This window comes from Aedes aegypti, chromosome 2 (assembly GCF_002204515.2).
Source record: "Aedes aegypti strain LVP_AGWG chromosome 2, AaegL5.0 Primary Assembly, whole genome shotgun sequence".
In the NCBI taxonomy this organism is placed as follows: domain Eukaryota; kingdom Metazoa; phylum Arthropoda; class Insecta; order Diptera; family Culicidae; genus Aedes; species Aedes aegypti.
In genome coordinates, this window is record NC_035108.1 from 403,756,547 (window position 1) to 403,768,560 (window position 12,014).

Genomic DNA, 12,014 nt, shown 5'->3' on the forward strand with positions numbered 1-12,014 from the left:
CCTACTTGTCCCATGTTCTATGTAAACCTTATGGACCGCGGGCCAAATATGGGTAGAACGGCAGTAAAAGCAATTAAATAAGTTTCAAGTTCATTTCAACGCACTCACAATCCAGCTATTAAAATTATATGGCAGGATTTACAGAAACAGATTAAAAACGATTTTCACAATTGAGAAAATAACTTTTTTTTTAAATTGAGAAAAAAATAATATCCCCTTGTTTATTTTATTTTAATGATGTACAAGGGGGTCAGGGGCCAAGTCTCCAGCATAAGTTTAAAAACTCACATCTTCCATAATACACCGGGGGTTTTGGAGTTTGGGAAGTAGGCAACGCAACATCTTTGACCAGAAGGTTCTTTAAGTTTTGCTTCTACACTAGACTTCCCCTACACGTATAAATGATGCAAGGTGAAGTGTTTTGCCTAAGGATCTGAGTTGCTTAACATCAATCATATCAGCTGATGGTTGATGGTCTAAAACTATCACTATCACTTGCGAGCTATAAATATCACTTTGATTTGACAACCAACAGTAGTGATGCGACATCGCGCTCTAGATCATAATCACTGCGGAAATGAGTGATCACGTGGTAATTATCCATGCTATTAATGTTTTTCAGTGACCAACAAATAGTTTCATTCTTTCTGCAACACTGTCCAAAAAAACGTACTGATAAATTGCCATTTTAACTGCTTAATTTAAGGCTAAACTTAACTCATCAGTGATATCCATAGTCTATCGCCATCAATGCACTTGTGATGGAGTAGACAGCATGATGTTGATGTGATATAGATTGATCCGAATTGTATCGTAGTCGGCCTGTACAAATCAGCAAATTTGAAGCGTTGATAGTGACAGCGAGCAACTCTGCTAAGAATATGTGAAAGCAAGGATTTTGTGCGGTGTTTTGTAAATCACTCTGTGGAATAAATTTGTTATTAGTTAAATAAGTTAATTTGATTTACCTTTCAATTAGTATTCAATGATTACAGAAATTTAATACTTATCAAAGGCGTGGAGGAAGGTGGGCTAGGTGGGCGGATCAAGTGCGTATCGATTAGGCGTGCGTGGGGCAGAACCGAGGATGGAGAGTTGCGGCATCAAACCGACGTTTTCTCGGCCATTACGCTGCCATAATAAGAGATGCCTTTTCTCTCCGGTGAATTATTCCTCGAAGCAATAGCGGGTTAGATATGAAAAACAAGGATAAAGAGAGAAGTAATGTTAGTGAATGTTACCCCGCATAAACAAGAACTATATCAGTACAGTTTCCCGAAAGGTCCACAACAATTTGCAACAATATCTGAAACATTTTGGTTACAATGAAAAATAACAATATGTCCACCATACCCGAAACGTTTTTAACAATTCGACAAACGGTAAATAGGAAAATCACAATGTGGGGAATAGGCGGTTAAGTTATATAACCATTTGAAAACGTCGATTTTCTCGAACAAAATTTCTCATCAACAGTTTCCCAAAAGGTAGATATACTGTCCATTTTCTGGCAAAATTAATGTAAGCCAAATAGTTTTGATAAATTTGAACCATATGTTTCTAAGGGAAATAAATAACGTATGCATAATTATTTGATTACGGTGCTTTATTGTATTTTTACCCTATCCCATACTGGTATGTAAGTCTTATACCATAAGAATCAAATATTTGAATTGAATTCATTAAATAAGAAATGATGAAACAAATCAATACGTGAAGAGAAAAATAATGTTTCAACTTGATCAACTATTTACTCAAATCATCATAGTTCCTTAAATAACTGGATGTTGTCCTTCCCGTTGGCACCATTTCCGTTCCACACCAGCAAACCGTTGTCCATGTAGAGCCGGGCCATCTGATGCCGCTTCTTGGCTACTTTTTCGTTGTACAGTTTGGTGAATTCCTCCTCCATCCGGCAAGCGGCATCGATTTTGGTGCGCAGTTCCTACGGGGATTGGGTTTGAACCAAACATCCAACAGATTGGCGAAATAAATGTACTTACTGGGTCGATCGCAGTTGTCATTTTTTGATGTGAATTGCTGTTTTGTAAATATAATTTCAGCTTAACTCGACTGTTTTCCTTCGACGGCAATCAGCGATTTTTTCTACACTCAACGCTAGATTGTCGCTCACAAATACCAACAAAATGTAACTATTTGTCGAACTGTTAAAATGTAGTTCAATATTGTCAAATGCAAATGTGTGAGTGTGTTGCACAAATTAAAACAAAAACAATTTGCCGAATGGTGGCGTAATGTTTCCACCATATCTTGCTTGAATCCTACCCATATAATTTAACAATATCAGAGCAGTATCATATATTGTTACTGATAGGTATAGGTTAATCATACTATTTGAAATGGTGAACAGCTTTGAAGTCCATATGGTTATACATAAAAGCAACTATTTCTGATACATTAACCGTATCCGTTACAAGATGTTTATTGTTCTTAAAGTAAGACAAACTGTATTTTGCTATGCGGGACATGCTTTATTGCAGTATTGGCCTACATATAAGTCATACAATATTCGCTCTTTGGATTCCCACGATAACAATCCCTGAAAATATTTTTTTTTATTTATTAGTGACACTTTACACCCGAAGGCCTGAAACTAATAATAAACAACAAAAAATGAATATGAAAGAGCGAGTACCTTGATGTTTCAATGTATGACAATCCAGCTTTATTGCATGTGAGAAGTTCTTGGTGATATTCTCACAACGGCCATTCAGAATGGTTCGACGGATGTAGATAAAAGATCATTATGATAAAATTAATGCGACGACATGTTAGTAAGCTCAGGACGATTATTGTATTTGCCATTGTTAATTTAGATAGTTAAGCTATCTAAGGGTCGGTTATAGTATATAACTTTTTAGATAAGCAGAAGTAAAGCACGAACGCGAAGTAATGACCTTCCATCCCATCTTCAAGTGCTCCCCACAAGCACAACACTTCATTCTGGCACTTTAGAACGTCCATGTTGTAACTTGTTCACACACGCCCGTACCCCTTTCTGAACCAAAGGACAGGGTAAAATGTCTCTATCACCTTATTAATAGAAAATCAAAACTTTGTCTCAAGAACAAGCTTCTGATATTCAAACAAATTTTCGAACAAATTCGAACAGAATCATTGTAAGTGTTTGGACTGAATATGATCCTAGAAAGAATCTAAATCTAGAAGGATTCTGAATTAGATACAGTAAATAAGTTTGATTAACAAAATCCTAAGAATTCATACTTGATTCTGGGCAAAATCATTATAGGAATTGAGAATGAGAAGATTCTGAACCAAGTCATGAGCTGCAAATATAATAAATAGTTTTTCGACAAGACTCTGGTTGGAAATATTTTGAAATTGTCTACGCGTGAATATTGCGGCGCTCAATCCAATCCACATCCAGCGGCGGCGGTAACGCGCAGAAGATATGCGCGCAATTCAAACGCAACGTCAAAATTCAAGTAGGCTTGGATTGTTTCGTTCTTCAAGGACGCGAATGTTTCAAATTTGCTAAATCTGAAACATTTGATGATTTTCATTATCACTGCGACGGTATATCGACATTTTCAGATGATCGCATCACGTGGATTTATCTTGCAGAGCACAATACTGTGAAATTTTTTATTTCTACCAGAATTTTGTTAGATTTCTGATTATTAATAAATTTGTGGATTTCATAAATTTCGATCAGAAATCAATGGTCCTATTTTACAAGTCTAGTCGATCAAAATGAATCTACTCGATTTACAAAAAGACCCCTAAATAGTGACGGCAATTTTAAGTGCGAATGAGATTATGTTATGACTCCAATAATATTTTGCAAACATTTCAACATAAATTTGATAACAACAAACAAAGTCCTGTTAATATATTGACTAGAATACCGCGATGACGAACTCAAACAGGTAAAAGAAATCCCATGTGAATCCTGTTGAAATTTCAAATAGAATCTTCTTGGTTCATGCAGAAAGCCGACCAGTATGCGGAGGATAATTTTGAAAACATCCATATGACAACGAATAATATTTAATTATTCATACTTGCAGAACAAATTCTATTTTTTGTGCTGTTCACAATTCGGGACGTTTTCCGGGACGCTTGGTTTTGCGGGACAAGTTGCCCAAATACGGAACTGTCTTGCAAAATCTGGGACGTCTGGTCACCTTAGGGATCATTCAAATATTACGTAACGCAAAATTTGCCAATTTGAAGTCCCCCACGTAACAACTTTTGTATGGAGAATTTAATATTTTTGTTTGGAACGTAATATCATGAATGACCCCCTCCCTCCCCCTATCGCGTTACGTAATATGTGAATAAACCCTTAGCCTAAATGAAAATTAACAACCATACTTTACAATATTTCCATTTTTCTCTAAAACTTCCTATGTGAGTGCTATAAATTTTCTGCCAAACTTGCGAAATATTTTTTTAACGTTCCTTTTGATCTATTGTCCTATTGTCACAGATAATCAGGGCTAAATAGAGCTTACACGCTTGACAAATTTTTGAGATGATTACTTATTGAATGGAACAAACCTGAAATGTATAGATGCATTGGTTTCAAAATTATCATTGTTTAAAATTTACAAATTTGATTCATCACAATCCTTAATTCGAAATAATTTTCTCATTTCAATGAGGGTTGCTCTTCAAAAGGCTTGATATGTTGTCTCATATTTTCAAAATTTCTATTATTTCTAATAACTTTTTAGTAGTTGGATGAACCTCAATTCAACAGTCTATGACGTTGTTTTAATAAAATTTATTCAATCAGTCTTATAATTGAGCGGTACTCATTGCACATCTTGCCCCTGCCTACCCACATAGCACATAGCACAGTGTCACCTTTATAAACAGAAGAGAGGATCGATGAAGAGAAATCGATCATGCGACTTACGCCCTTATTCTAGCACACGCTTGAATATTGTAAATCCTAGACAGCTTCTGAAAGTATGGGTAATAATGCCTGACAAATTTTATGAAAAATCAAATTAGAAATCGTAACTAATTACATAAACGTAAGAACCTTAAATTCGATAGAAAAATACCTGTATGGAAACGTGATAATCATAGTTTTGTACAGTTAGTTCGTCACATATTTCATGAACCAATCTCATTTCGGCTCTACAACCGTTGGGATGTTTATTTTCAGCGGCACGTAATGGTGCCGCTGTTTAGAGGGCAGCAAAATCCACGACGTCAAAGCAAGTGTCACATACACCCACCCCAGCTTTCATACTTTCGGTCTGATAGACGCAGTGATAAGGACATTCTCGGCTCGACAGCGCAATACCTCGATAGCTGAACCGAGCAATCGACTAGTATAGCTATATTGATAATTGTAGATACAAATTTAGTGCATACATCCTTTCTTTTATCGTAAAGTACAATTGTAGTGCAGGAAACCATTGTTCAATACTCGTCATATTAAAAAAAATGCTCAGGTCCAGTTAAGATTACTTTAACAATTATGTGTGATTAGATCTTTGTTTGATTTGATATTTTTCGTGTTGTACTTATGTGCTAGTGAAGAAGTTATAGATCTTTTCCAATTTATCCTATATTCTAAACGCTCCAGTGAGTTTTCTCACATTGTTACTGATAAGTGCAAATTTGTTCAAGTCTGCATCCATACACCCAAATCAGTCGTATCAGAACAAGCTATAAAGTATTGTTTTGCAAGCTGTTGGCGATAAAAAAAATCGGTCTCAAGTTTCAACATGCTTATGGTTCTATAATCAGTAAGCAGGAAAAGCGATTAGTTTGCAGATTGATCGCGATTTATTGAGCACGGTCAACGCAATCAAAAACCCACTCCCGATAAATCCCGATTGGATTGACGAAAAAGCGTGGCAAACATGTACCAAAAGCGCTTGATGCGAATTATCTATCTGATTGTATTCGTTGTGGTAGTGATATTGCTGTACAAGAGTTTCACCAGTGCACCGGAATCGAATCCAGTTCAGGTAAGCAGAAATAATCGGAAAATACTGCCACGGAAGTTACATATTCACCTATTACCTATCTCTCTAGGATGATTCCTTGGCTCGACCAGCCGATGCACCCATCTATACGATGGTCTTCTATGAGGCACTGTGTCCGGATTCGAAAAATTTCATCATCAAGCAACTGCAGCCGGCCTTCGTAAGGGCACCACATATGTTGGAAATACAATTTGTGCCGTACGGTAAAGCAACGGTGAGTATGCTTCCCGGTATAGTGGGTACAACGCAAAAGTTATGTTTGCACAAATGGATTGTCTTTAGTTTATACATTTGGTCCCATATAATGGAGAATGTTTCAGTGCGATACAGAATGAAATCCATCATCACAACATGCAGTGAATCTTCCATGAGTCGATGTTCCATGAATCGATATCGACTCATGGAACCATACTAAAAACGAAATTTCATGGCTACTAATAATATGATAAAAAATTTACAACGCTATACCACGACTATCTTCAATATTTGATAGGAGAGACTGAACTAAAATAAAATATGATGGGAATAGGCTAAATTAGTCGAACAGAATATCGCCGCAAAGAATTGATTCTTACAAAATCCTGTACTTAGAATTTTAGCATTAGCATTGAGAATTTCGCACAATTTCGTAGGTGATACAGTCCTAGACCATTGTATGAGGGTTGCCTCCTTCCCGTCCGTTACCAAAGTCAGAAATTTGGGGCTAACCTCTAACCCTTAAACAAGATTGACGCATAAGATCAATGCTAATTTTGAAGCTTCTGCTCCACTATGCTTAAACGATGTCAATTATGATAAAAATCTTTCTCCCAAAATTTGAAGTGATTTGGAAGAAATGTGGTTATTCACACGCCATTTGAAGCTTATATTGAAATTACTATGGAAAAGGCAAACCTTTTGTGTTAAGTCCTCTAACTGCTCGTAATACTAATCTATGGAAATGTGAACATACTTATCCCATGTGAAATCTTCCCAGTTGGAAATTTTCTCGACTTCCCAAGGCATTAGAGTATCTTCGTACCTGCCACACGATATACACATGCAAAAAGGGTCATTGGCATAGTAAGCTCTCAGTTAATAACTGTGGAAGTGAACACTAAGCTGAGAAGCAGACTCCCAGTGTCCCAGTGGGGACGTAACGCCAGAAAGAAGAAGATATGGGAATTTCTGTAATATTTCCTGAAGGAAATATAAGGAGTAATTTCTGTATGTACTATGAAACACATTTCTGGTTGAAACCCTAAACCAAGCTGTGCTGTGCTAGAATAAGCGCGTAAGTCGCATGATCGATTTCTCTTCGTCGATCCTCTATTTTGTGAAAAAACGCGAAAAGGCGCGGGATTGTCAGAATTTTTTCACCTTTGGACGCAAGATTTATACTGGAATCTTTGTGGAAGTCTTGCAAAAACGATGAATAAATTCCTAGATAACTTAGGACTTCCTGGAAAAATTTCTCAAAGAGTCTTTCGAAGCATTCCCGGTATCTAAAATGAAAGTTTTGGAGGAAAGCCTTAGGAAAGTCGTAAAAATCACAATATTAACTCTTGAAGAAATAATCGACATATTATCTGAAGCGAACTTTGGGCAAATAACTGAATTAATTCCTTGAGGAAATAATGAAAAAATAATGCAGTGGAATGGATGGAATGGAATGGATTAAACGATTTTTTTTGTTCTGAGGTCCTTTTATAATCAGAATGCTTCTTCTTCTTGGCATTACGTCCACACTGGGACAATTTAGTATTCAATGAGCACTTCCACAGTTATTAGCTGAAAGCTTTCTTTGTCAAAGTTGCCATTTTCGCATTCGTATATCGTGTGGCAGGTACGATAAAACTCCATGCCCAGGGAAATCAAAGGAATTTCCATTATGAAAAGATCCTGGACCGACCGGAAACCCAGACACCTTCAGCATGGCTTTGCTTTGTAGTCGCGGACTCGGCTAAGGAAGGCCCCTCGGAAGGAATGGCGCTGGCTGGATTTATTTTTCGATATTACACGAATGTTTATTCTTAGGCCTTAGCTATGCGGCTATCTTGTTCTCTGAAGGAACTCCTAGACTCATGAGGAAATTTTGAATGAATGCGTAGATAAATTAGCTGATTAAAAAAAACATCAATTTCTGGATATTATCCTAGAAATTCATCCAATCGATAAATTTGTAGGATAATATCCAAAAATTGATGTTTTTTTAATCAGCGTAGATAAATTAGATGATTTTAAAAGAAAAAAAATCTGGAAATATCCAGGATAGTACATATACAGAACTTTTTTTTCTTTTTAAATAATCTAATTTATATATGCAATCATCCAAAATGTCCTTGAGTCCAGGAGTTCTTTGAGAGAATCAGATGTTTCTTTGGGATTTTCTTCTGAAATAATTCCGAAAATGAAAAAATCATTCATAATTACAAAGAAATATCTTTAACATTTTTCCTGTAGTCATCTCTGGAAAAACGAAGGATTTTCTAACACATCATTCGAAATTTCTCAAAGAATTTTTGGAATAAGTTCTGATAGAATCTTAGGAGTAATTCCTGTAGGTATTCTGAATGAAATTTCTGGTTAAAACCTTGAACGGCATTTCTGTAGGAAATTCTAGAAACTCCCTGGCGAAAATACTAGTCTGATTCTTGAAGAGCAGTTATTTCAAACAATTTTTCAAGTGTTTTCTCCAGTACAATCTTCATGGCTTCTTCAAAAGTGCATTTAAGCACTGCTTGTTAGCAACTATGAATCATAAATGTACACCGCATTCCCAGGTAAAAAATCCAAAATTCGCAATGCGTGTTGAAAATTTGCTCGAGAAGGAATTTGAATGTATTAGATTGATTTATCGTTGTTAATGTAGTAGGATTCTGAATTTAAATTTAATTTGCACCAGCAGCCTGATTGCCGCCATTTGGGTGCCATGCGGGCCCTTTCTAAGGTGAATGGCCTTACTGGCTACGTCGATGTCGCACTGCTCTTTGAGGGCATCGAGACCTCCGCTGCATCGGTGATTTTATGCAGATTTTTACACTGGAGATTCGCTTCTGCAGCCAATGATCTCACATCAACTTCGTCGCCAAGTACTTCTTGTGCTAGTAGCCTATAAGCTGCACCATTTTGCTTGGCGTCTCTCTTTAAGACTAGGATCATTTCACCAATCCTAGTCCGCCTTATGCTCCGCACATCTGCGCCCAGTGGCAATAACTGCATCGTGCTTCGCATTGCCTTCAGAACCTCGGCATATTTCGCCTCCTCCGTTTTGATAACGAGGGCCTCCCCTAAGTTCCTACGTTTCACTGTTAACGGTTTAGAATTCTCCCTGGCCGCGTGACGTGATTGACAACTTACGCACGAAAATTTTCAATCGTGGGTTAAGAGAATTTGAGTTTGAGTCACAACACTGTCTATATATTCTTTGTTCGTTGCTGATCTCATAAAAACAAAATCTTGCAGGGGGTCGATTTTATCGCAAATCGGCTTGAATGATCGGTTTATGATTATAGTTGTGATCGGAAATTTGTTTCGCAATTGTCCACGTGATCTTTTAATACTCCTGTAAGAATTTTTCATTATCATACATAGCTAAGGTTTTCCATAACTTTATGGTCAACTTTAGATTTCTCGATGTTCTGTAATTCGATGTTTTCCCTTGAATCTAATATATTTCGATTCCTCTCTAAATCGATGTGCCATATCTCGATGCTATCTGTTTCAGTTTCCTATGCAAGTTTACCTCTCTAACTCGATATTTTTAACAAATACCGAAAAGCTAAACATTACATATAATTTGCAATTGGATTAGATGGACACATTCTCGCATACTCTGAGATAAGGCAGCGTCCATTTATTACGTAAAGCTAAAATTGGAAATTTTTGACCCCCTCCCCCCCTCCGTAACGCTTTTTGTATGAAAAAAATCAAATTTTTGTATGAGCCGTAACGCTTAAGCCTACTCCCCCCTCCCCCTAGAGCGTTACGTAATTTGTGGATGCCGCCTAACGCCCTAAAAGCCGTTGGTAACCACGTGTGTAACTCGAGCAAATGAAAGAATAAGCACCCAAACCAACATCACGGGCAGGTAAATAATTATCTTTTCTTCCCTATAGCGTTGGTCAATAACATGAAAATACATTCAAATGCTCAGAAACAACGAGCTACACACATGGTTACCAATGGCTTTTAGGGCGAGATCAGAAGTTATGCGAGAATTGATGTGAAGATTTGCGAAAAAGTTACACGTCTTCTCAGTGAGAATCGAACTCACGACTCCCCGATCTCTAGTTGGGGCGCGTTACCACTACGCCATGAGAGGACTCATGAACGCAGTAGTTAACCTGAATTCGATTTCAGCACAATAATCACGTGGTATTTCGATATTTAATTGTTACTCCAAATCACGCTTTATCCTATTTACAGACCAGCACCATTTCGGACGGCTCGCTAACATTCGACTGTCAGCACGGTCCGATTGAATGCGAAGCAAACATTATCCATGCCTGCGTGGTGGAAGCTGTGCACGATGCCAAAACACGATTGGACATGGTGGCCTGCATGATCCGGGACAACATGATACCGAAGGATGCTTTCTATCGCTGTGCCAAGGAGCACGGTGTAGAAATCGAGTCTATCCAAAAGTGCTACGACAGTCCTCACGGAGCGGAATTGCTCAAGCTGCACGGTGAAGCAACCCATGCGTTGCGTCCTCAAATCACCTTCATTCCCACCATTACCCTGGATGGACAACAGGGCCGGCAAGCTTCCATCCTGAAGGACCTCTTCGGCGAAGTGTGCAAGATTGCCTCCGGACGAGGCCCAAAACCGGTGGAATGCGAATGATAGCAGATGGTTTTGTACTCGATAAATCGGTTTTCCCGCGAGGTGTACGGTGAGATCCGCCAAATTCCAGAGCACATCCAGCGCTCCATCCTACTGCTGCTGCAGTAGATTTTTTGCTCCGATTGCATTCTTATTATTCGGCAGCACACACAACGTTGATGCCCTCCACAGACAAAGTCTTCGTTTAAAACATCGAGTATTTATAAGTTGTAGGCAAATAATGAGTTCTAATTGAAGATTCGTTTTTCAACCTTGAGAGACGTACATCTACCATACATCCAGACGCACGAAAATAGTTGATGTTTCGCACCATATTAGGGATTGATAGTAAATTCAAATTTTAAACGTTACTCACTCAGACCAGACTCGTAGGATAAATGTACCGATTGAACGAATAGAATTACAAACTACGACAAATTGTCCGATTTGCAGTCAATCCAGTAAAGTGTAGGCGATTTGTATGCAATATTCCAAAAAGTAGTCTTTGCTAGTAGACATTAGCAATAGCGAGAATCGTAGAAGAATGACCTGGTAGCTGGAATCTATCTACAGGTAAAATTGAGAACATAATACCAAGAAAATGTACTTTAAGTGAATAGCTCTAAATAAATATTAAATGTCATAAATCTGCCAATACTTTCGAATCCAAATCGATATCCGAAAATCCTCTTAAGCTGGTAGCGACTGAGTGTTTAGGAATTTGGAACTTTAGAGACAAAATTGTTAAAAAAGAACCTTAATAGAAACCAATAATTTCAAGAGCTCTTTCTGACCAGACATTTATTTGGGAACACTCCTAAGAATTGCTTCTATTAGATTTTTTAAAAATCCTTCGAGAATCCCATGCTCTGCTGAGCTTCTGTTTAATACGCAGAGGATCTCGCTAGAAATTCTACGCATTCATAATAATCTAAAATAAATCGTTAGTAATCCACAGATTCAGCTCTAAATTTAAGATTCCGCTAAAAATCCTCAGGATTTTATTCGGATATTAAATTTGAGGATTCCCATTGTATTCAGCTCCCAATCTTCAGAATTGTGCTGGAAATTTTTAGCCTCTTGCTTGGAACTCTGGGGGTCCCAGACTTGGCTGGAATCTCTCCATATATTTACAGGTACACTTAGAAATCCATTTCGTCTGCCAGAATCCTCATAATTTCTTCGGAGATTTATGAAGTCCCACTTAAAATCTAC

The 12,014-nt window shown here is 37.6% G+C and overlaps 1 protein-coding gene across 1 annotated transcript; it reads left to right on the forward strand.

Annotated features, from left to right (window-relative positions):
- The first annotated feature begins 5,225 nt into the window (after positions 1-5,225).
- On the forward strand, positions 5,226-11,446 carry LOC5573242 (GILT-like protein 1). The gene is made up of 3 exons (XM_001654401.2): positions 5,226-5,975; positions 6,043-6,207; positions 10,401-11,446. The coding sequence occupies exons 1-3, from the start codon at positions 5,868-5,870 to the stop codon at positions 10,818-10,820; spliced, it is 693 nt and encodes a 230-aa protein (XP_001654451.1). The 5' UTR covers positions 5,226-5,867; the 3' UTR covers positions 10,821-11,446.
- Positions 11,447-12,014: the final 568 nt, after the last annotated feature.

Excerpts from the sequence above, each read along its gene's own strand:
- LOC5573242 (XM_001654401.2), top strand. The coding sequence starts at position 5,868 with ATGTACCAAAAGCGCTTGATGCGAATTATCTATCTGATTGTATTCGTT. Across the intron at positions 5,976-6,042 it reads CGGAATCGAATCCAGTTCAG|GATGATTCCTTGGCTCGACC; the intron begins GTAAGCAGAAAT and ends CTATCTCTCTAG. Across the intron at positions 6,208-10,400 it reads TGCCGTACGGTAAAGCAACG|ACCAGCACCATTTCGGACGG; the intron begins GTGAGTATGCTT and ends TCCTATTTACAG.